General features: G+C 40.4%; 1 protein-coding gene across 13 annotated transcripts; it reads left to right on the forward strand.

Annotated features, from left to right (window-relative positions):
- Positions 1-1,771: 1,771 nt before the first annotated feature.
- LOC148011758 (uncharacterized) lies at positions 1,772-23,908 on the forward strand. 13 transcript variants are annotated; one of them, XM_087669999.1, is made up of 6 exons: positions 1,772-6,526; positions 6,675-6,914; positions 9,405-9,639; positions 9,742-9,834; positions 10,255-10,347; positions 11,192-14,562. In XM_087669999.1, the coding sequence occupies exons 3-6, from the start codon at positions 9,576-9,578 to the stop codon at positions 11,515-11,517; spliced, it is 576 nt and encodes a 191-aa protein (XP_087526125.1). In that variant the 5' UTR covers positions 1,772-6,526; positions 6,675-6,914; positions 9,405-9,575; the 3' UTR covers positions 11,518-14,562. The 13 variants fall into 13 exon arrangements, 4 of the variants coding, with proteins under 4 accessions (XP_087526125.1, XP_087526126.1, XP_087526129.1 ...); XM_087670000.1 differs by having other exon boundaries at positions 9,507-9,639; XM_087670003.1 differs by having other exon boundaries at positions 11,197-11,328.
- Positions 23,909-25,518: the final 1,610 nt, after the last annotated feature.

Consider the following 25,518-nt stretch of genomic DNA (forward strand, 5'->3'; position numbering starts at 1 on the left):
AGAGAGGAGAGAAGAGAGATATGAGACACTAGAAGTGGAACCCCAGAAGTGTGTAAATTGAGCACACATTATAGGAATATATAGAGGGGACCTGGGGCGCTATATATAGACACGAAAGGAAGAGAGGAGAGAAGAGAGATATGAGACACTAGAAGTGGAACCTCAGAAGTGTGTAAACTGAGCACACATGATAGGAATATATAGAGGGGACTTGGGGCGCTATATATGTCATGTGTGCTCAATTTACACACTTCTGGGGTTCCACTTCTAGTGTCTCATATCTCTCTTCTCTCCTCTCTTCCTTTCGTCTCTTGTCTTCCTCGCAGTTTCCAACATGGTCGCAATTGAGAGCTAAGTGAGCTTCCTCTCTCTGCGCCAGATGTCCGACCAGAAAACCCTACTTGATGCTGCTCCTCAACCTACCTGGACCGAGTGTGCTGTGCTCCGGTAAACCGCTCCAACGATCCAGACCGTAGTTTTCCAGCCTCCCAAGCCTCAGGAGAGATGCCAAATGCATCAGGCCCCTCTAAAAGCCCTAGGATGTTCAAAAGCTGATTGAGTTCCTCCTTGCTGTCCTGTCCATCAACTTTGAAGCTCCGCGAGTAGGCATGATTCAATACGCGAAAACATGTCGAATCTGGCGTTCCATGAGAGAAGGGGGACAAATCCGAGGGGATTAAATCTGCATTTTTTATCGCATTGCTTCTCTCCAGTTTTGGCTTGACGGGAGAAGATGGCTTTGATAAGAAAGCCATGGTTGGCACACTGCCGCCAGGCTTGAATGCAGTCGTGAACGGGATCTCCCTCCTGGGGGCCTTCATCGGGCAGCTTTTCTTCGGCTGGCTGGGTGACAAGCTAGGCCGCAAGAGGGTCTACGGCATCATGGCCATGCTCATGATCTTCAGCTCCATCGCCTCGAGCCTCTCCTTGTTGCAGAAATGTAGGCAGCAGAAGACTGTGTATGGCTCGACACTTACACGCCTGTATGCTTGCACGCTGTCGTATTGCTGCGCATTCGAGGTGTGAAAACCACCCAAAAGTTGTGTGTGGGATTTGATACTTTGTACATATTTAGTTGTTGTGTTTATACTTTTGTTCTATGTGGAAGAGGGTTTGGACCAAGAGGAATTAATCAATAATGCTCTGGTTGACATGTATGCAAAATCTGGTGTGCCAAAAATCGGGGCAGGTCTGACAAATTTTGGCAATACATGCTTTCTCAACTCTGTGCTACAATGCTTAACATATACAGCACCTCTTGTGGCATATCTTCAGAGTGGTCTACATAAAAGTACATCAGGATTTGTGCTATGTGTGCATTAGAAATTCATGTAAAGAAGGCATTGGCTGCTTCAGGGAGCACCTTCTCTCCAACTTACCTTGTCAAGAATCTGTGGTGCATTTCACAGTCATTTCGAATGTGGCGTCAAGAGGATGCTCATGAATATATGAGGTATTTGATTGAGGCATTGCACAAATGCTGCCCTATCAAGAACCTTGGTGGTGGTTCTAAAACTTTTCAGGAAAGCCTCATCCAACAATTGTTTGGTGGATGTCTTAGAAGCAAGCCAGGTGAAGTGTACTAAGTGCTCACATTGTTCAAATACTTATGATCCCTTCTTGGACTTAAGTCTTGAGGTTTCTAGAGCAGAATCTTTACAGAAAGCTCTGGAAACCTCAAGTATCAATGTGGAAAATGCAACACAAAAGTTGGGTATTTTGAGAGAGAGCTAATTTGGGGCTGATTTATTAGTCGATTGGAAGGGAAGCTTTCTCTAGGGGCGCAGGGAAATTCTGAAATCGTGGCTAATGTAAGCTTTTCTCCGTCATCGAAAAGAGGAGCAATGGAGGGGAAAAAAAACGCAAATGTTGAGGAAGACCCACAACCAACTCTCTGGGAAGGAGCATCTGTCACGATGATGCTTTGAAGGATGATTAGTCCCTGTTTTGTGGCAATCACAGAGACCTCCCTTGCAGTGTGCCTCGTTCTTCTGTTAAGGGGGAACACATCTATTTTCTCTCTCCTCAAGGAATCGATGGAAGCGAGAGTGACCGTGCTGCAGATGTTGAAAAGGACTAGTGTCAGGATGAAGCTCAGCGGGTTGGGACTCATGGGAAGATCCGGGAAGGTATGACCAGAGAGGTGCGTGACGCATGGTCAAAAAGCACCGAGGTGTTGGAACTACTGGATGATGATCGGCACATTCTTGCATACCGAGTTCTTACCATTGATTCGTGCCTGAAAAATTACGGATCTACTCTCTCACTTCATCCAGAAGTTATTGATGGAAAGGAAGGTACAGGTGCAACAGAAAAGGGAACGAAGTTGTCTCTGATCTGGGGAATGTTCCTCATGTGTTGCGCTATGCATTGTTAGTGTGTTGCGCCCTGTGCGATGCCCTGTAGATCTTTGGCAAACTGCCCCATCACGATGTCTATTCCTAGACATCCCTCATCTCTGCCGCTGCAGAATGTGGAGAAGCGCCATGTCACAATGTGTACTCCTGGACTTCCCTTATTTTCTGCTATATCAATTATGAGGAAACAGAGTATGCTTTCCATCTGTACCAGAAAATGCCTGTCACAATGTGTACTCCTGGACTTCCCTTATTTTCTGCTATATCAATTATGAGGAAACAGAGTATGCTTTCCATCTGTACCAGAAAATGCAAGAGGCTTGCATACAACCTAACAATTATACGTTTCTTGCCCTGCTCAAAGCTCGTACTAAGCTACAAGACATGGAACGAAACAAAGGCATACATGTTGATATTGTTAAAAATGGACTGGAAAATGACCAACACATTGGTAACAGTCTGGTGGATATGTATGCTAAAGGTGGCTCACTTCTCTGTTCTGATTCAGATAATCGATTTTGTTTCAAAAGTGGGATGAGGCTGGTTTCCTGATCCTGCGAAACTCCCATGAGATCAAGTGCAAGTGGTGGAACTTCTTGTTGAAGGTGGACTTGAGAGTTTTGGAGCACTTGGTCCAGGAAGATAATGTTTTGTGGAACTCCGATGATACACTTATTGCTGACCACGGAGATCCAGGAGGATTATATTTCACCCAGGACGTCTTCGGTAAAAATTGTTTCAATACAACACATTCAGTAAGAGCACAGATTTGCTAAGCACACCTTTGACTGTCTTGCCATGTTAAATGGATCTGATTCTACCCTGAGGTTACATGTGAGCATACCTTACAATGTTAACTGGTATGATTAGATGTGTTGTATGTCATTGTATAGGTTAGTGAAGGCATACATCTTTTTTGGGTCTGATTCAAATCATTGATTAGTTTCAAAAGTGTTGTTTGATTTGTTGCAAACTTCTCACAAAATCAAGTGCAAGTGGTGAACCTTCTTGTTGAAGGTGGGGACTTGGGGTGCAACTAGTAAATAGCTTGAGACATATGGTACCGAGGAAGCATGTAGTGTGTTTGGAAAGCTTCCTTTTTGGGATACAGTTTCTTGGAATTCTCTTATTTGAGGATATGTTGAACATGGCCTTGGTAAGGAAGCACTGGATTGTTTTGAACAGATGCAATTGGAAGATGCACCTCCAGATGTCATCACATTTGCCTGTAGCTTCAAGGCTTTTGCTGATATGCAATCCATTGAAGTAAGCCAATGACTAAGCACTGATGTTTTCAAAAAGGGACTAGAAACAGACCAGCTTGTCACCAACACAATGGTTGGCGTGCTTGTCACCAACACAATGGTTGATATGTACGCCAAGTGTGGCTTACTTGCAGAAGCACAGGATGTGTTTGCTAAGCACCCGCAGAGTACAGTCTCAAATGAGGGAATTTGATGCATTATGATAGTGTACAGTTTAGTGGCAGATTGATATGTCTACATCGATATTCGAGGGGCATCACTCTCCAATCTATCATCATTTTGTTTACCGATATACTCAATTGTAGCATGATGATGTCCATATTTGTGTATAGAAAATAGAAATGACCATCTCATGTGTTTTTGTGTTTTTGGTGTCATTAGATGTTTTCCGCACATTTTTCCCGTCCTTTCCATAAACTTTGAGAAATGCTGAGAGTGTGTACATGCTTCATCATATATCAATTAAACAACTGATGGTGTTTTTTACACTGTAGAGGTGAAGATTGGCAGATTTTTAGTTGCAATATATGTATCTTGCCTCTACCTCCCCGTAGTGACCTGACTGTTGCTGCTAGACATGGATGTAGCCGGGACAAGTATGATCGTGATCGATATCATGATCAGGACAGGGATTCCTACCGCAGACGCAGCAGGAGCCACAGTCGCAGTCTGACTCGAAGTTCTAGTCGTAGTAGGAGCCGAAGCCCTGCTCGAAGTCCAAGCCGGAGCCGTAGTAGAAGCCCTAGCAGGGGTCCTGATGATCGTCCCAAGCACCGATCCTATGACAGAAAGGAATCACCATATGCTGACAGGGGTAGTCGATCTCCTAAAGACCGTAGCTTGTCGTCCTATGACATGAAGGAATCGCCATATGTTGATAGGGGTAGTCGATCTCCTAAAGACCATAGCTTGTCGCTCTCCAGGTAAGGATCGGAGCCTCTCTCCTGTGCGCAAGACTGCTTCACGAGGGGGCAAGAGATCCCCCTCACTCAATGCCCTTCCGTGGATCTGTGGAGTCTCGCCAGGCTGCGGTGGAAGTTGCCATGGCGTAGGGCCAGGGTCAATTGACATCAAATTTGCATATGAACTTTCCCGATGACATTCTACTGCAGGGAGAAGAGAAGGATACTTCCCTGCGTAGGAGATCATTCCCAATCCTGAACAGAGCAGTTCCCCATCAAGGATGTCATCCCCGTGGGGTACTTTGTGACACTGCCTAACGGAAGAGAAGGATACTTCCCTGCGCGTAGGAGATCATTCCCAATCCTGAACAGAGCAGTTCCCCTTCCACTGTCCTTGAAAGAGATGTGAGTGCATGCCTTCAATCTCAGGCCTCTTCAGCTAGCAGTGGATTGTTAGACAAGGATGCAAATGCATCTACACCATGTTCCCTAGGCTCTTCAGTTCACAGTAGTAAGAAATGTAGAGCCAGAAGAAAAGGGGCTGGTAAGAATCAAGAGATGTTTTTTTTTCTACTCGGTTTTTCTGCTCAGAGAGGCACTGTATGTGTTGTCTAGATCCTCCAACTTGGGTCCATGTCAACGGCACCCTCAGCCTCTCCACTTCGAACATCCCGGGCTCCTGTTTCGACTCCAAGATCAGGGCACATGACTTCCACTTTGTGCGCGACCCCACTGATATGCGAATTGGCATTTTATTTTTGGGAAAACAGATCGTCTTTTTGGTATTACATTGACCAGAAAATAGCAGCAGTATTGCGAATTCAAACTATCATTGTTTTATCTTGCTCTCATCTTCCAAGAAAGGAACAAAATATGATGTATCAGAGAATGTTTCCACAACTATTGTGGCCAAGCTAGAGACTGCAAGTTCTGAATTTCTCAAATTTACTTCAGATATCCAGTTTTACAGAGTTCTATGGACCTTTTCTAGAGGTGCTGCAGCAGACTTTAGATCCTATTGTTGCAGTAAAATTAGCTGGAAAGCAATCGTCATCTTGGTTTTCTGATCCTGTGAAATCCAAGTTTGAAGTTGATAGAAATGGTGCTCTAATCAAAATCAATGAGTCCCTAGTAAATGATCAGATTCAGCTGGAGAATGTAGCTGATTTTGAAGCTTGGGAGGATGCCCATTTGAACAGTGTGAACTCAGAAGTGGAAGTGGAAGATGTGGGGATCCATAGGGATTTGGAGAATATCTTGTTTGAGCAGGAAAAGGCAGCCAAGGTCCTTCAAATCTAGTTCAGAAAATGTCAGAAAGAGAGAAGAACAACAGCCAAGGTCCTTGAAATATGGTTTAGAAAATGTCAGAAAGAGAGAAGAACACACACACATGAAGAGTCTAAGTGGGAGAATTTTTATAAAGAAGCTTACAAGGCAACCAGGTCCTGGCTTCTTTCTGCTGAGCCTTTGCAGGACGGTGTTGTAGAGCTTCTCTACAGAAAGAGGTTTGTGTCTTCTATCATTGTATGGTCTCCTCAATTTAGTTAAAGGACAAAGATTCAAATGCTAATGCAGTTTCCTGGGAATCAGTATCTAGTCTGTCCCATATACTTACTGTCTTTAGTTACTGTCTTTAGTTAAAGGACAAGGATTCAAATGCTAATGCAGTTTCCTGGGAATCAGTATCGAGTTTGTCCCATATACTTACTGTCGTGTAGATCATTGTGCAACCATGTTCATCTTTGTTGATCATAATGTATGTTTATCTTGTTGGTGGTTCTTGTCCTTGTACACTGTTGATGGTTCTTGTTTGTCAATGCCTTGCATTCAGTTGTATTGGTCTTGCCAACTTGCAGTTGTTTTCACCATCTTGTATGATGTGCTTGGAGGATTGCATCTTGTGGCACCTGTACAGGGGACGAAGACCCCAAAGAGAGCCAAATGGATCCGCATGAAGCTGTGGGAGTGATCGCCTCAACCAGCCTTTTGATTAACTAGATATGTATATGGCCGGCTTGCCTTTCTCTCTACATTTCAACATCAACAAATAATTGTTCAATGTCTCCCTCGTGCACTGTTCAACAAATAATTGTTGCATCATTACTAGTTTGACAATTCTGATACGTTTCTCTCTCTGGTGAATTTCACAGATTGCAGGTCAAGAGACATTTGGTACACTTGGAGCCATAGTACAGAGTAGGACAGGGACTTGTCAGGTTGGGTTTCCGACAAATCGACATGTTGCGGTTGATTTGGACTACCCCAACCAGAAGATGTTCCATCCACTGCCTCCAAATGTTGGACCTGGTGTTTATTTGGGTGCAGTGAAAAGGGAACGTCTTTTATTACAGATGAGCGATGATATGGCATTTTTACAAGTGTGAATCCAGGTTTCCCTCTTTGCTACTTGTTTTTGAGCTGTCTGCTGTTAAGGCATTCTTTATTGTCCATTTTATAAACTTCTCTGTGAGTTGAAAGAAGAATTTTGGTTTCCGTTTCTTGATATGAAAATATTGATACTTGATGATGTTTGCTCATGGGGCAGAGACATTTGTGCGAGCTGATGGTGCTTTCATTCCATTCGGGGACAATTTTGATGTCTCCAAACTCACAACTACTATCAAAGGGGTAGGTGAGATGGGAGATGTTATAACTATTGACTTGCAAGCAAGCATCAACAACATCGTGGGGAGGAGGGTAATAAAAGTTGGCAGAAGCTCAGGGCTAACAGAAGGAAGCATCATGGCATATGCCTTTGAGTACAATGATGAGAAGGGCAATTACTTTTTCACTGATTTCCTGATTGTGGGTGAGAACCAATAGGCATTTGACATGCAGGCATTGTGGGTGAGAACCAGCAGGCATTTCACTGATTTCTTGATTGTGACGAGGATGATAGATTGGATGAGGAATCAGATGCAGCAGCTATTAGGAAATGCGCTGAAATTCAGCAAGCCATATCCATAGGAGCCACATCGTTTTTGCTGACAGAGTACAAGTATTTGGTTTATTTCATGGGCATATTTGCTGCTATCATTTTCTTGTTCCTGGGATCTGTGAAGGGGTTCAGTACTAAGACCCAGCCTTGTAGATACGATCCAAAGCAAGAATGTGCCCGAGCTCTCTTTACAACGATTTTCACTACAATTGCATTTATATTGGGAGCTTTGACGTCCATAGTGTCGGGATTTTTGGGCATGATGATCGTAACATATGCGAATGCTCGCACAACTTTGGAAGCCAGAAAAGGGATAGGCAAGGAGGGCCTTTTTGAGGCCATCACTGGCTATGGGCTTGGATGCTCATCCGTGGCTCTATTTGAAAGGGTTGGAGGTGGAATCTATACCAAAACTGCGGATGTTGGAGCAGATCTTGTTGGAAAAGTAGAAAGGAATATCCCAGAAGACGATCCGCAAAATCTAGCGATCATTGCTGACAATGTGGGTGATAATGTGGGAGATATTGCTGGAATGGGTTCAGATTTGTTTGGCTCCTTTACTGAAGCTTATTGCGCAGCTCTTGTTGTGGCTTCCATGTCATCATTTGGTACAAATCATGACTTCACTGCTATGTGCTTCCCTCTACTCATTAGCTCTATGGGCATTGTGGTGTGCCTCATCACAACCTTGTTCGCAACTGATGTGTTCGAGATCTCAAATCTAAGGGATATTGAATCTACACTGAAGAGAATGCTGATATCCACCATCTTAATGACATTCGGTGCAGCTTTTGTTTGTTGGCTGGCACTACCGTCCATGTTTTATATATATGATCCTAACGGTGGTGCAAAGATGGTTCAAAACTGGAAACTATTTTTTTGCGTTGGAGTAGGGCTTTGGGCAGGGTTGGTAATTGGCTACGTTACAGAGTATTTCACCAGCAATACATACAGACCAGTCCAGGATGTTGCTGATTCTTGCAGGATAGGAGCTGCTACCAATGTCATCTTTGGTTTGGCACTTGGCTACAAGTCTGTAATTGTTCCAATATTTGCTATTGCTGTTGCCATCTATGTCAGCCATACCCTAGCAGCCATGTACGGGATCACAGTTGCAGCTCTTGGAATGCTTTGTACCATTGCCACCTGTCTAGCCATAGATGCATATGATCCCATAAGTGATAATGCTGGTATCGCAACCGGTCTCTGGATGACCATGATACTTCTTACACATCTCTCCATAAGAAGCGCAGCCGCAATATAAACTATGAGGCCGCGAAGGCTTTCAAGATGGATAGATTCCTCAACCATAGGACTTCTTCAAAGTCTAGCTTGCGGCATCAACAGCCCCCAGTTGATAGCACTTCGCTCTTCGAATTGGTCTCTGTGATCCGCACTTTGGGGGAGTGCTTTCTCAAATTAGAAGAGATGAAACTGCAGATGCAGAGAGAGTCTGAGCGATTTCGTGATGATCTGGAGGCCAGGTGTACAAAGATGTTCCTAGAGTCCCAGAAGCAGATTGCTAAGATGTTTGCTTGGGCTCTGAGCAACAGTAAGAAAACTAATGAGCTCTTGCTGATGATTGTCGGTATTTTGTTCATCATTTGATTATTCTAAATGTTTCTTTCTTCCAGCTGATTTTTTGTTCTTCATGCTATGTTTCATATCATTTCATCTATATTACAGCTAATGCGTTGATATTATTCCACGCTTTGTTTATAAGAAATGTTTTGAGCTGATGGGATGATATTTGATTTCATTTTTATTCCAGTTGTTGAAATGTTCCAACTGATGTTTCATTATTATTCCAGCTGTTGAGTTGTTCTAGTTGATGTTTCATTGTTTCCAGTTGTTTGTCTATTTTCAATTGATTCGTCTGTTCAAGCTTATGTTTATTCTACTTGATGTTTTATCTATTCTAGCTAAGGATCTGATGTTGCAGCTAATGTGTGCTCACTTGATGCACTTCTGGGGTTCCACTTCTGGTGTCTCGTGTCTCTCTTCTCTTCTCTCTTCCTCCGTTCCTCGTCTCCCTCACACACAGTTCAACAGGAAGTCTGTAAGATGCTTCAAATCAAAAGGAGAAGTTGGTGAGCCCATAAAAGTATGAACAATGAATTTCTTGTTTTCACCTACTCAATTTACTATCAGATGGTGTAAAGAACAGGGCAAAAAGGGTATGTGTGTTTTGATGTTTTGATGTTCTACAAATGCATATTTTGACGTTTTACAAATGTCTCTTATGTTTCTAAACTTTGGTTTATTATGTGTACATAAAGGTAACAAAATCACAAATGATGGTACAAGAGATAATGGAACAATGAAAGCTAAGGAGGTCATTGGCCCTAATGTCTCTTCAAATCACGATATAGGTATATGTCTTTATTTCTACTAAACTTTGAAAATTAAAATTTGTACATATTTTACATCTTGCTTTATTAGGTGATTCATTTTGAGATTAACTAGCTTTAATTAGTCTCTTTGTCTAATTTAAAATGTTCATAGTTATTCATATTTTTAAACTTTTGAGTAATTGTGTGTATATATATAAATATAGATTAAAGAACAACAAAAGGTGGGAAAAGAGGTAATATAAAAAAGGGAGATCAGGAGGTTACTTGCAATAATGTTTCTTCAAGTCAAGATGCAGGTACCAACTTTAAGGATCAAAAACTTGTACAAATTTGGTGACTCAAATTGATACAAAATATCTAATTACTTTCTTTTGTGTTATTGAAATTTTTCATAACCTTGTATTATCGTGAGCTTTGGTTAACTCTATGTATATATAGGTAAACAAGTTACTAAAGATGACACAAGAGACAATGCAAGAAAGGAAGACATTGAGATTGCTTGCCTTAACACTTCTTCAAGCCAAGAATCAGGTATTACCAGCTTTCTTATGTTGATAATAAGTCATTTTTTGAAATGGTTATACTAACTAATGATATTTGATCACTTGAGTATCAATAGGAGTGATACGCATACCATCATATGATGATATCTATCGGCCACCCATGTTGAAATTTAGAGAAGAGGGTAGACAAACTTTTATTACTTTGCAACATATTGGAGATTTAAGGGATAAAACAATCAAGACACACATGTTGCTTAATTAGTTTTTAGTTCTATGCTCCTTTAAAATTATTTTCATTTTTATTTTGGTTGCTAGAAGTAGATGTTGATGTCTTAATTTGTTTAATCTATTTTGATCATTAGATGTATGTTATTGATCCTTACTTAGAAATGATGACATTCTCTATATAATTTTCTAGTTAAAAATTTATTGTGTAATTTCTTGTTTGATATTAGCATGTCTAAGAAGAAGGGCAAGGTAGATAAAGTGATAAGGAAAAAAGAGAATTTCCACGGAATTCCCTAGTTGAAAGTACATATAAGTAGGGAATGTAAAAAATAGGAAAAATGAGAGATTTCTTAGTGAGAGTACCTAGGGAATCACCTCTAGAAAATTTTTCCTATATATGAAATATTTTCTATATAGGAATTATTCCCTATATAGAAAATTTTGTATTTTCCTATGTAGGAAATATTTCCTACATAGGAAAGGTCTTATGTGATTCCCTACTTATTCTCACTAGGAAATGTTCCATTTTCCCTAGTTTTTACTTTCCCCACTTATATGTATTTTCAACTAGGGAATTCCATGGGGAATTCTCTTTTTTTCCTATATGGGGATCGATTGAAAGTTCCTTGTGGAATTTCTTGAAGGACAGATAGCAAAGCGGTACAATTGGCAAGACGAGGTGGATCATCACTTAGACAATGACTGCACGGACCGAGAAGCCATGATCATGATCATGAAGATTGATTGGAACATTAGGATGACCATGGCAAATACCTTCAAGATTGAGAAGATTGCAAGGATCGTCATGAAGACAAAAGGGATCGAAAATCCAAAAGAGATCACCGATCTGAAAGAGATCATCAATCTGAAGGAGATCAGACATCCAAGTGAGATTGAAAAGTGGAAGCTGTTACCGCTATTGATAGAAAACATGTTAATACCAAGACCAAAGGGACATATGGAGGAATAATTATTTGTGGTTTACTAAACTTTCTAGTTGAGGATATGGAGTACTTACTATTGACCGATTTATGGAAACCTTTCAATTTAAGGAAGGACGATTGTTTGGCAATCATCACAAATGCCTTTTCTGCTACTATTACAGCTGAGATCATTGATATTGACAATGCGTCAACAAACAAGGAATTACTCAAGTTGGAGACCCAACCTTCTGATGATAAGACGTTCAATAATATTGCATTTGATGAATTACCTCTTTGAGTGGCAAAAGTAAAAGACAAAGAGAAGCATCTTTTAATATCAAATGAGAAGTTCAATCAGCTTCAAGAGTGTCTTGATTTTCAAATTTGGAAGTGAGTAAAGCGCATATATACATATCAAAGATGCCAACAATCATACAATGCGGTGACTTGATGGACATGTTTTTTGCATATTCCACAATAGCTAATCCGAAGAGATGCAACTTAGCCTAGACTATGTATTAAAACCCTTTTAGTAGGATTCTTGGTTACTTTGTAGTCAAATTAAAATGCTCACAAGATCATGCTCCTTGAAAAGATAATTGCCATATAGATGTTTAGGTTTGTAGTCAAATTACAATTATAAGGTGCTAGAGATACTTGTAGATGCGGCTTGTATCGATTGACCACCAATGTCCGGAAGAAGTGCTAATGCAATAAGAAGTAGCATTGGTCACCAAGTGCCCATACAACTCCTAACATCGCCATACCTATGAGAAAGTACGAGACAGAGTCCAAGTGATGATGATGATTATTGTTACTGATCTCATCGTTGGGAGTGGAATTAACCAGCTTGTGCTTCCGGATGACATGCACGAAAGACAAAGAGGCCAATGACAAGGACTGTTGCAAAACAAGCTAGTGCGAGGGGCAGTTACACACGTATACGGTTTTGGTTCTCTTGAAGAACAATTGGGGTGACAATTGCGAAGATGGTTGTTGCAACCACTAGTGCAATGTGCTCAGGGCTGCCAACTCTACTTCCATGTCCACGATTTATACCTGCAGGTGGATGATTTTGACTAGCTAATTGCTCCAAAGGAGAATTAAGTCGATGCGGTACTACGGCTTCCGACCCCTCAATAGCGAGACTAATTAATTCCGAGGTTGAGGCACTACTATCATGCAGTGCCTCTCGTCCCTTCTCAACATTTGCAAGAATGCATGGTGCAGGAGCTTCGAATGTACCGTCTTCCATGCCCTACAAGAAGCATACAATGACGCTCATGAGTTCTTTAGCTGACAGGGAAAACATGTGTTAATTGCTAGTTCAATCGATCCTTTACCATATAAGTTTCGGAATTGAAAGCATTGTCGTCTAGGTACTAATAATTAGTCCATAATATATTAAGAGCTAATTGGTTTAAGATGTGGGATGCGGAAGGTGCGGTTTGCGAGCAAATGATAAGCAAATAGATCAAAACATTTTGTAGCAATGAAAATAGCGAGACTAATCTCCACCGTTAATAGGCTATGATATCACCACAGATCCACAATGGCGCAATTATATGTCGCCGTTCTCCATCTCATCGATTTCTTACGTGTAAAGCTCAGTTTAAGTGTGCTCATCATGAGATTTACTTCTCGACAGGTATTACATGGGACTCAGTCGACAGACACACAGAGAGAGAGAGAGCGCGCACCTCAATCATAATAGACACTGACGATGCCATTCCGTGCACAGAGAGAGGGCTATCGCAGAGCGTGAGGGGGAGCGGGTGAGGATTACCGACGAGGGGGGGTATGAGTGAGACCCAAAACACGAAAATATCCAAACACGAAAAAGAGCAATTGCCCAAACACGAATATAGATACTCTTTCTTTGTGTAATGTAGATACTCTTTCTCAGAGAAAGAGTATCTATATTACACGGAAATGGCGTCAATAAGTTCACTCTAGAGTCAATATTAATGAGTAGTGGGTTAAAGTCGCTATATACATATTGGATTATAGTTACCTCACTCGAGTAGAGGTCACATGAGTTGGTGGATGGCATATTGGTATTAACATGTTTTGGAGCAAATTATTATTCCTCAGGTTTCAATTTTTGCCTTTGCAGTATATTACAATTGAGCACAGTAGAATAGGATTGACACTACAGCCATCCTTGGGTTTTTCCAATAACACCCCATTTAATTGATTAGGGGCATTTTGATATATTTTTCTCAATGTGTAGATTGTAGATAAGTACGAGTGTCTGCACGGGTGATGTCAATGAGGGACAAATAGTACATGGTTAATACCAAGACCAAAGGGACATATGGAGGAATAATTATTTGTGGTTTACTAAACTTTCTAGTTGAGGATATGGAGTACTTACTATTGACAGATATATGGAAACCTTTCGATTATAAGGTGCTAGAGATACTTGTAGATGTGGCTTGTATCGATCGACCACCAATGTCCGGAAGAAGTGCTAATACAATAAGGAGTAGCATTGGACACCCAGGGCCCATACAACTCCTAACATCGCCATACCTATGAGAAAGTACGAGAGAGAGTCCAAGTGATGATGATGATTATCGTTACTGGTCTCATCGTTGGGAGTGGAACCAGCTTGTGCTTTCGGATGACATGCACGGAAGAGAAAGAGGCCAAGGGCAAGGACTATTGCAAAACAAGCTAGGGCGAGGGGCAGTTGCACACTTATACGGGTTTGGTTCTCTTGAAGAAGAATTGGGGCGACAGTTGCGAAGATGGTCGATGCAACCACTAGTGCAATGCGCTCAAGGCGGCTGCCAACTCTACTTCCATGTCCACGATTTATACCCGCAGGTGGATGATTTTGACCAGCTAATTGCTCCCCATGAGAATTAAGATGCGGTAATGCTGCTTCCGACCCCTCACTAGCGAGACTAATTTCCAAGGTTGGGGCGCTACTATCATGCACTGCCTCTTCTTCCTTCTCAACATTTGCGAGAATGCATGGTACAAGAGCTTCGAATGTACCGTCTTCCATGCCCTACAAGAAGCATACAATGACGCTCATGAGTTCTTTAGCTGACAGGGAAAACATGTGTTAATTGCTAGTTCAATCGATCCTTTACCATATAAGTTTCGGAATTGAAAGCATTGTCGTCCAGGTACTAATAATTAGTCCATAATATATTAAGAGCTAATTGGTTTAAGATGTGGGATGCGGAAGGTGCGGTTTGCGAGCAAATGATAAGCAAATAGATCAAAACATTTTGTAGCAATGAAAATAGCGAGACTAATCTCCACCGTTAATAGGCTATGATATCACCACAGATCCACAATGGCGCAATTATATGTCGCCGTTCTCCATCTCATCGATTTCTTACGCGTAAAGCTCAGTTTAAGTGTGCTCATCATGAGATTTACTTCTCAACAGGTATTACATGGGACTCAGTCGACAGACACAGAGAGAGAGAGAGAGAGAGCGCACCTCAATCATAATAGACACTGACGATGCCATTCCGTGCACAGAGAGAGGGCTATCGCAGAGCTACAGGGGGAGCGGGTGAGGATTACCGCCGGGGTTACGTTGGATGCATCTCCTGTAGTGCCATGATAATTAGCTTTATGCATCCAACGTAACCCCGAGGCGATGCTAGCTACTCACTTTCCTCCGACCAAACGAAATCATTTTCCCTGACAAGCGCGTGCAGATTTGTCAACGTGTCATTGTGCATATAAAAAAGTTCACTTGCCCTTCACTATGGTGGTGGTGCATGTGGGAGGGCTTTTAAGGATGGGCTAGATGTGCTAACCATAACTTAACAATAAGGGCAAGGACTGAAGCGAGTGAGGATTGAAGCGGGGGAAGGATGGAATTAGAGAGTGAGAGGAGCCGATATTGCGAAAATTTATATCTTTTCAACGCAAGGGTCAAAAATCTTATAGCATCTCCAACGTAACCCCGAGGCGATGCTAGGTACTCACTTTTCTCCGACCAACTAAATCATTTTCCCTGAAAGCCAGCACCATAAGCGCGTGCAGACATTAACGTAACCCCGAGGCTTCTATATATTACACAGAGAAAGTGACTTTAAAACACATCTAAAAGAGTATCTATATTCGTGTTTGGGCAATTGCTCTTTTTCTACTGGTGTTAACTTCTTAAACAAGGAAGAGTGCGTCTCTCTAGAGAGAGAGAGAGGGAGGGAAGGGAAGGAGAAGGCCCCAAGGCCCCACTCTTCAGGAAGCAATTCTATTTCCATTTCAAAATCAACCTCATATTTTCAACCTCATGAATCCTTGCCACATCGTTCATATCTTTAAGCATCGTTCATTGGTGGTAGCATTGCCCTTATTGTTAAGTTATGGTAAGCACATCTTATAATCACACTATTTCTATAACGATGTGGAGTTTGGGAAAGGCGGTGTATCAAACTTTTACTATTCAAGAATAGAAATTGACATTGACAAGAGGCATGAAAGACCAGAAGCTGCTGCTAATCGAAAATAGCCAGCCAACTTCAGTGCTCAGCCTTGCTAGAAACCAATTAACAGATTCCCAAACTGCACTTATTTTGTGAATCAATAAAAGGATATGTCCTCTCCAGTTCTACGGATGCCTGACCGCCCTAAAGAAGCAACTTTGATTCGTTAACACTTGAAAAGTGGTAATCCACCAATTGGGTAGCAATTGATGTGATCTTTGCCAATCCACAACCTATGGTGTGCTTCCTTAGAACCTCACACCATCATTGTTTGGTTCATTTTGGAGAGAGGGGGCATCACGGGGCATCACCAAGATGCTGGTATTCTCCAAACTTTTGCTTAATGTTGTTGGTGTGCTTTGGCTTAACTTAGCTAGGGAGCTAGTATGCTCTCTCTCTCTCTCTCTCTCTCTCTCTCTCTCTCTCTCTCTCTCTCTCTCTCTCTCTCTCTCTCTCTCTCTCGTTCTTACTCGGCATTCTCTCTCGCACTCGCTCTCTCTCTCTCTCTCTCTCTCTCTCTCTCTCTCGTCGACCTTTGTCTCTTTGACGATAATCTTGGTCATGCTTATCTTGTCATGAGGCATGTCCGTACTCTTGGTGCGTTCCTCCACTAGAACTAGTCATTCTATGTTCAAAACAGTTTGCTTTATTCGTTAAATGCACGAATTTAAATCGTTGCATATTGTTGCTAGGTTTCTTTGCATAATATTGATAGATCTAGATATGTGGCCACATTTACAATTCCACCTTTATTATTGCTGTCCATAAGGGGAAGGTTATAACATTAGAATGTGAGGCATTATTTTGTGGCTTGTGTTGTTAGGGTGCCTTGAATGTGTTTTGTGCATCGACCATCTTCGCAACTGTCGCCCCAATTCTTCTTCAAGAGAACCAAACTCGTATAAGTGTGCAACTGCCCCTCGCCCTAGCTTGTTTTGCAATAGTCCTTGCCCTTGGCCTCTTTCTCTTCCGTGCATGTCATTCGGAAGCGCAAGCTGGTTCCACTCCCAACGATGAGACCAGTAACGATAATCATCATCATCACTTGGACTCTGTCTCGTACTTTCTCTTAGGTATGGCGATGTTAGGAGTTGTATGGGCACTTGGTGAACAATGCTACTTCTTATTGCATTAGCACTTCTTCCAAGCATTGGTGGTCGATCAATACAAGCCACATCTACAAGTATCTCTAGCACCTTATAATTGAAAGGTTTCCATATATCTGTCAATAGTAAGTACTCCATATCCTCAACTAGAAAGTTTAGTAAACCACAAATAATTATTCCTCCATATGTCCCTTTGCTCTTGGTATTAACATGTCTTGGTATTAACCACAAATAATTATTTCTCCAAAATGGATTAGCAGAATTGGAACTCTGTTTGGGAGCTCTCACTAATCAAAGATGCCAACAATCATACAATGCCGTGACTTGATGACTTGAAATTTTGGAGCTCTCACTAATCCATTTTGGAGTGAGATGCAATGAGGCCTTGCTGACGAAAGTGGCGCCACAGGAGTGAACTTCCCCCTGAAAGCCAGCACGATAAGCGCGTGGAGACATCATAAAATTACCTATCCACTACAAAAAATTACCTATCCCCCTCTCAAAGAAGTAGCATTAATAAAGTCTGCTATTCCAAAACAGAGTTCCAATTCTGCTAATCCATTAGTGAGAGCTCTTGATCGACTGCTTCCCATGTGCAACGGGGTCGACTTTATTAATGCTACTTCTTTTGATCGATGAAAGGAACGAATCTTTTTGCAAGCCTCTGGTGACTAACGAGTCTTTTTGAGGATTAACGTCGGGGCTCGTTGTGCCAGTCACATCACTATCGTTGTGAGTACGTGGGCTCCAACGTTCCCATGTGCAACGGGGTCGACTTTATTAATGCTACTTCTTTGAGAGAGAGAGAGAGAGAGAGGAGCCGATGTGAGAGAAGCTATTGAGACACCATACATAAAAGGAGAAGTTGATTTCATCTGGGAATGGTTAGTAATACCATTTTTATAATAATAATAATAATAATAATTCTTTAAGGAATATATAATGAGGAGGGGGTGATTTGTTTGCATTTCTCATTCATTTTTTTTGTGAAGACTATATAAAGGGCAGTGTGGGCAACTAAGATATGTGCAAATCTTCTTGTTTCTTGGCAGATTCTCTAGTAATATTAGTTTTTATGTTGATAATTATTTTAGAAAATGCTTAAAATTAGGAGGGGTTGATTTTTTTTAAAGGAATTGTTGCAATATTAATATTTATAATACTTCTTCTTTTAGGAATATATAGTAAAAGAAGGGGGTTGAGTGAGCTGGTTATGTATGTAACTTTTACCCTTCACCTGGCCAACATCTTTCTCGGTGGGTCCTCTCAAAAGTGAATGCAATGGAAATCTCTGGTGTGACACCAATACCCCAAATGTCCTACCTTGCATGTGGTTCTTTTTTAACAATAGCTCCATTTGGTTCGAGCTACGGAGAAAGAAATAGAAGAGACTATGGCATTTGGGCAGATTGTGGGTTACTTACCTCCTTGGACGGAGATCTGGGATTGGTTCCACTGCACAGCCTGTATCGGCGTCTTGCACATAGCTCTGAGTCACTTACCTTCTAGGACGGAGATCTGGGATTGGTTCCACTGCACCCTCTGTCTCGGCACCTTGCACATAACTGAGGTCGTGCTGATGGGACAATGTAACTTTAGGGTTTGTCTCACCTCTGCACGAATGCAAGAATTCGCTAGTTGATAGCTCGCTTGTGGTTTATGTAGAAGGGGTCATCTAAATATCTAGATGGCCCATGGTATAGCGGCTTCATGGTCATAGTGTTGGCTTATACCATAAGTTCTGTAGGCAACGATGATACTCTCGTTTTTCAAGCCTGTGTGGTAAGGGCCATGCACCTTAACAGACCCCCCCCCCCCACTGACAGCAAAGACCTTAGGAGGGAGTCTCACTGTCCTCTACTGCCACCGCATCCCCTGTCCCCGCAGTGCCCCTTCACCTTCACCCTCACCTCCATCCCCTTTTGCACAACTAGTTTCTCTTTAGACAATATCCCCTTCTCACCCTCCAAATCGTTCTTATCCCTTCTTGCCACCATAATAAATAATCCAAAAATGTGCAAGCTTTAATAATGTGTTTGTTTTTTAACCAACATTTAATAAGGTTGCTAAAGCCATGTATAAAGAAAAATGTTTAATGAGTATTTCGAATGGATGCAAATGAAGATATGTTTATATATCAACCCATGCTTATCGAAGAAAACTTACATATCATATTTGGAAAGAGAAGAAATTTTCCAACGTCGCCCATAATGTGGCTAGCAAAGCAAAGACTTTGCTAATTATTAGAGTAAATGCATTGTATTTTGTTGAGAAAATACAAACATATCTCGCTTTGGTTAGCTATAATTAAATCTATGATAATATTTTACTGTCATTACCTGTCAATTTATGAAACAATATTACACTTGCTAGAGATCAATATAATATGAATCTAGATCCAGATTGGTTGCAGAAATTGTTTTGTATTGTAAATATAAGAGAGAGAGAGAGAGAGAGAGAGAGAGAGAGAGAGAGAGAGGGAGGGAGGGAGGGAGGGAGGGAGGGAGGGAGAGAGAGAGAGAGAACTATTTACAAGTAAAAAATGAACTATTTGTTGCGACACATGTCATAATCCGATGTAAAACAAATTCTATCAAACCTAAAGTACTCGCAAAAATAGTTTTGTATTGCAAACGAGAGAGAGAGAGAGAGAGAGAGAGAGAGAGAGAGAGAGAGAGAGAGAGGGGGGGGGGGAGCGAGGGAGGGAGGTAGTGGTGATGGTAGCAAACTTTGTTACAACACATGTCATAATCCAATGTAAAACAAATTCTATCAAACCTAAAGTACTCGCAAAAATACTTTTGTATTGCAAACGAGAGAGAGAGAGAGAAAGAAAGAAAGAAAGTTATATTAACGTCTTCTAAAGACCAAAACTGGCCTATGAGACAAACTGTGATACAACTGAGAGAGAGAGAGAGAGAGAGAGAGAGAGAGAGAAAGAGAGAATGTGTGTTGTGTGAGAGAAGAGAAAGAGAGAGAGAGACAAAGAGAATGAACTACTTGCATGTAGAGAGAGAGAGAGAGAGAGAGAGAGAGAGAGAGAGAGAGAGAGTGTGTGTGTGTGTGTGTATGAGTGAGTGAGTGAAGGTGGTGGCAATGGTAGTGATGGTGGTAAAGCTATCGATGGTAGTAGTGGTGGTGACGGTGGTAGTGGTGGTGGCGGCAGCGGCAATGGTGGTGGTGGTGGAAGTGGAAGTGGAGGTGGATAAATTTAAGGTTGGAATAAGTGAACTATGTGAAATAAGAATAGAGGCGTTGCCAAAAAAAAAAAACTCGCTCAAAAGCTCGCTCAAAAAACTCACTTATTGCCCTTCCCTCTTATTTACAATCTACCAAGAAACCATAAAATTTTGTCATGATGCAATTGTTGCCTATCAACTTCATCTACAAAAACTCATATGACAAGTAGTGTAGTGCAACTGAATGACACTATAGTTTGACAAAATAATTAGATTGTAACAATGAGTGACATTGGTATCTCATACGAGGAGGCAAAGGCACATTTGGATGACCTTAGAAAGATCAACAGTAAGCTAATGCAAGAGGGAAAATGAAAGAAGAAGCCAATCAATAAGTTAATTGTGACTAGCGGCTAGTGAAAGTGACATATAAAAGCATGAAGAAAGCTCGAAATAAAAACCTACATGAGGGTAAGCTTGGATAATTTATTAGAAGATTGCTAAAGGTGAATACATTGGAAAATACTTTGAGCAATCCAAATTCAAGGTTGTGAAGGAGAAGGTGATTGAGTCCACATTGAAAGATGTATTAAATAAGCTCTCAACTGTGGATGCACAATCCATTTGTGATAGAGCCTATATTAGTACAACGACTTACTAAAAAAAATTCAAGGGTATAAAGATTGGGTTTGGTTGGGTACTGAAGAGAAATAGAATCATGCCTTTTCCCAAACCTTCAAAGTTAAAATAGAGGCTTGATAGTAACTTAATGTAAAGGTTTTGGAGCTAATAGGAGATCCCATGCATGTTCAAGGTGTGGAAACACTAAAGGTTGGGCCCAAAAATACATATGGTGAAGTTCTTATGCACACAAGCATTCCAAACATCATCCATCATCAGAAACATGGTGAGATGCTCTCAGTTGAAGGATATGGTCAATACTTAGTGGATTGGCATCTTGCAAGAGACTTGACAACTTTGATTTGCATGTGTGAAATCTCCAATGGTGCAAATGCAAAGTATATATACCTATATTGCTTTGACAAAAAGGGTAGAAGGAAGGGATATGAAGAAGAACTAGCAAAGGATGACAACTGTTGCACCAATGCGCGATAAAGAAGATCCCACTAAGAAGCACATCTTCAATATATAATCGGATCGCGTTCACATTTGTTCATTGTATGCATTTGTCAAAATCGTGGAGGAAATTTCATATGAGTATATTTGGTTTGATCACAGGATGCAACAGTAAAAATAAGCCATTGCAATGTAGAGGAATGTAGAGGGAGGTGCTATCAGAAATTGGGCTACAATAGCATCAAGTAATGGTTGGAAAAGATGAGAAGAGATCCGAGAAAAATGGTGACTAACCAAAAAATCCTTGCATTGGAGGAGCAAAGGCTAGGAAGTTTCTTTAAGTACGCATCAGTGAGGAAGGAAATGTCACAATATTCATAGGTTGCAAGGTTACGACGGGTGAAAAAAGTTGCCTACTATGGTTATTAATCAAAGTAATGGAGGTAAAACAAGGTTGCCTAAACCCAATTTTTGGAATAGTCTCAATAAATTAGCTCCCTTGCTTCGAAAGATGGTATCTGATAATGGAGATAAGCAAGATTTTATTGATGATGTGCACCACTTCTACAAAAACATGGTGGAAGTATGGGGCAAAAGTTCTATCACACATTACATGGTGCCTACTGAGTAAAATATTTTAAAAGTGTATGAATTGTATACATTATTGAGAATGTTTTTACTCATGTGTAATATATACCTTTGTAGCATATCCTTGAGATGCATAGACCATACTTGGTGTAGGGGCTATGACAACAATCCAATGATCCAATTGCTATCTTGGTGGTACATGATCATAATAGCAAATGAAGCTCAACTCTTATAGAAGATAGCGAATAAAAGTGTTGAGATGAATTAGCTATAGCTGTGATTGGATCATTTTGTGTCACTAAAAGAGCGCCTTATGATGCCTCAAGTACCAAAGAAACCATACCAAGTGGTTGGAAACAAGCCTTTGAGAAGGTAGTAAATGGATTCAAAAATAGCTGAGATAGTAAGATGAAGAATGTGTTCTATATTGTGAATGTAATTCACTATTTAAGAGAGAAAGGGAGAGTACATCTATGTAAATGAGTCTTACATTTTAGACACTATATAAGACGATTTTAGTTTCTATCTTATTTATTGAGATTTCAAATCTCTTGCTGTGTAGAAATGATGGTAAGGTTTAAGGTAGCCATGAAGAAGCTTCCCCTCAAAGCCCCATATTGTATTTAACTTTATGGAGTATCTACTAGCTTAGATACAGTATTAGGTAATGGCACTTCATAGCCTACAAACAATCCATCCCCTTTTCAACTTAACCCAACTTTCTCAAGCCACCTTGATTTCCATAAGAAACGCAAGCGGAAGCCTAGTATAATGGCCTTGAGAGAAATTAGGAAGTAAATACCATATTAGAGATTTTGAAAATCTCCCAAGTCCCACTTTCAAATCAGGGGTAAAAATTTGGCCATCTGGCAAAATCTCAACCTATGCTTCAAAGTGGGACTCCAAAAGACAACCTACATAGTAATTAGTGTAAACTCCACTTTCAAGTAAGGGAACAAGATTTGATCATATGGCCAAATATTAACTATATTGAAAATCTCCAAACTATATGAGAATTCCCAATTTCCCTAATATAGTGTTGGTATCAATGCTCTTTTGATTTCATCATTCTAAGGGAGAATTTCTCCACACTTGTTCACGAGATTAAGCAAGACCTCTATTGAATAGAAAGAATGTGGTTTTTGGGATAAGATCAATATAGACCTGATCGCTTCACAAAACAATGTCTTCATGCTTTGTAATGTGTTGTAAAGACCTTTTTAGTAGACTTCAAGATTGATACTCAGCATTGTGTAATACATGCAAAATATATCACTGTAACTCCCAAGGACTTCCAACTTATAAGAAATCTTCAAGTAGTGAAGGATGTGTTGGTTCAATGGAGTGGATATGTGACTATATCCCAGTGTAAAACTGGGATACTTGTCTAAAAATATGAATTAAGTTTTTGCTCTCATCCTTTACTCTCAACTTCAATGTATATCTTTGTTGTATTTTTTTCTAGTATTGTCAATTTCAATAGGAAAAACATGTGAAATTTTTCCATTTCTCATTGTAGAATTTACTCTTGATGACCTCTATATAGTTTATGTGGTGTAAAGTTTCTAACGGCTCACAATCACAATGCTCATTTCTCAATTATCAATCCATCCATAATTTTTGTATGTCAAGATAATTTTTAAATACCAAACTATATTGAAATGCAACAAAATTTCATATGTGCATCCATTAGGTGGCTAAGTTCCCAATATTATTTTGGCAAAAAAAAGGGCTCTTAGCTACCTAAGAAATACACATGTGAAGCTTTGTTGCATTCCAATACAAGGTTATGGATTCACAATCACATGATGGACCATGTGTATAAAGTTGTACTAACTCAAATTTTAGGTTTTAATGGATTAAAACTTCATTCTTCCTTTCATTTTCACATCTTTCTTTCATTACTTCTTTCATTTTCACATCTCCAACCTCTATCTCTTCTCTCCATCCTATCCTTCTCGAGCTTGCATGACACAAACTAAGTAAGTCACTCGTCTTTTTTCACCCAGCAAAGACTGGATGCCATATCCCTACCTAGAGAATGAGGTGGATCCTCCTCTTGTGTAGCAACAAGTGCTCCCCCTTGACCACAAAGACCACCATAGAAGAAGTGAAGATAAAGACCAATGACTATTTCCCTTTGAGAGATAAGGAGAATCAAGTATGGGTATAAGCTTCTCATCCCAAAAAGTTCCTTCTAGAAGTTCATTTGAGAAATATTGTAGGACATGAGGCTAAAAGAGCTTGAAAGGTTTTGGGTGTGAGTGGCTGATGGCCCATTTCCATGCAAGTGGATTGCTGCAGCCATGGAGGCCTTGCAAACAACTACAAAAGGATTTCTCATCGACTTGTTTGATTATACTAGCTAGTAGCTATCCATGCAAAGTGCATCACATTGACAAATAAAGATATGAACTTTATTGTTTGGCTTTGAAACAATGAGGAGACTCCTCCGTGGGTTTTTCCATAAGTGCTACAGAACCATCATACTTGGAAAGTCAAAACATTTTGTATACTATGTAATATCATTTTTTTTCCTCATGTTATGTGTACTCAATTCCAATAGTTAAAGTAAAGTTGTTTTTTTTAATTTCTAAAAATACATTACACTTATTTTTTGTTTAATGTACATACTCATCAAAAGTAATAGGTATAGATATGAGTTACATTATCACCTACGCATGATGTACATGTTGATATAATTAAATCAAATTATGTTACAAGTCCCTCAAAGTTCATCAGTGAGATCTTGCTAAAAAATGATACATGTAACTACCTTATTCCAAGTCTAATATTTGACCGTAGATACCAAACTTCAAACATAGTAGCTGCATGCATAATCTTTTGGAAAGATTTTACGATGGACTCTAGGGAACTTGATGCACTCTACGGTCAAGTTTTTTTGTGTAAAAATGTATAATAGTTAGAACTCTCACCTATTCTAGATCATATTATATCTTTGTTTCCTCATGTGTCAACGAGATACCTCTAGCCTTGGTCTGAATAAATCATGATACAACACTTCAAACTCAGTATCTGGCACAAGGTAATCCTCTTCAACCAAGAAAATCCACTCTTATGCTACTATGATGGCACTCATTATATCTAAGCTTGTGACATCATATCTTCTAGCCTTTTTTATCATTTGATGCACATCCACATAATCATAATTGATGAGGTCTTCCATCGAATCCCTCACAAGGACAAAGAAAAACTCTTCTTCCTTCAATTCCAAGCATTGTAGCATATCCAAGAGAAGCCAGTACTACATGCCACCTACTTCAATGGGTGTGAAGGAGATGAGGTTAGGTTTGTCAACTTGTGGCTTTTCTAAAGAGGATGGCACCGTGAGAGCCAATCATTGCTCCACCACCCCACATTCCTCTTTCTTGAAAATCTCATAGGAGCCACATGACTTAGAGAGAGTTTTGACTACAGTTTGCTCCTCAAAGGAAAGTTTTCTTCTTCATTTCTCTTTCTCTTTCTCTCTCTCTCTCTCTCTCTCTCTCTCTCTCTCTCTCTCTCTCTATGTTCTCCCCTTCACACTCAAATCTTGGCTCAATCTGCTTTGTTTGTCCTATTTTTCTTCTCTTTCTTGTGTGTTCTCTATAGGTTTTGCTTTTGCCTTAGCCTTTTTT

Source organism: Lygodium microphyllum, chromosome 28 (genome assembly GCF_053477565.2).
Source record: "Lygodium microphyllum isolate KBCC chromosome 28, Lygodium_microphyllum_v1.1.10, whole genome shotgun sequence".
Classification (NCBI taxonomy): Eukaryota; Viridiplantae; Streptophyta; class Polypodiopsida; order Schizaeales; family Lygodiaceae; genus Lygodium; species Lygodium microphyllum.

Bases quoted from the DNA above. Each gene is read 5' to 3' on its own strand.
- LOC148011758 (XM_087669999.1), top strand. From the start codon at position 9,576: ATGAATTTCTTGTTTTCACCTACTCAATTTACTATCAGATGGTGTAAA. The intron at 9,640-9,741 runs GTATGTGTGTTT...GTGTACATAAAG, and splicing joins TAAAGAACAGGGCAAAAAGG to GTAACAAAATCACAAATGAT. The intron at 9,835-10,254 runs GTATATGTCTTT...ATGTATATATAG, and splicing joins CTCTTCAAATCACGATATAG to GTAAACAAGTTACTAAAGAT.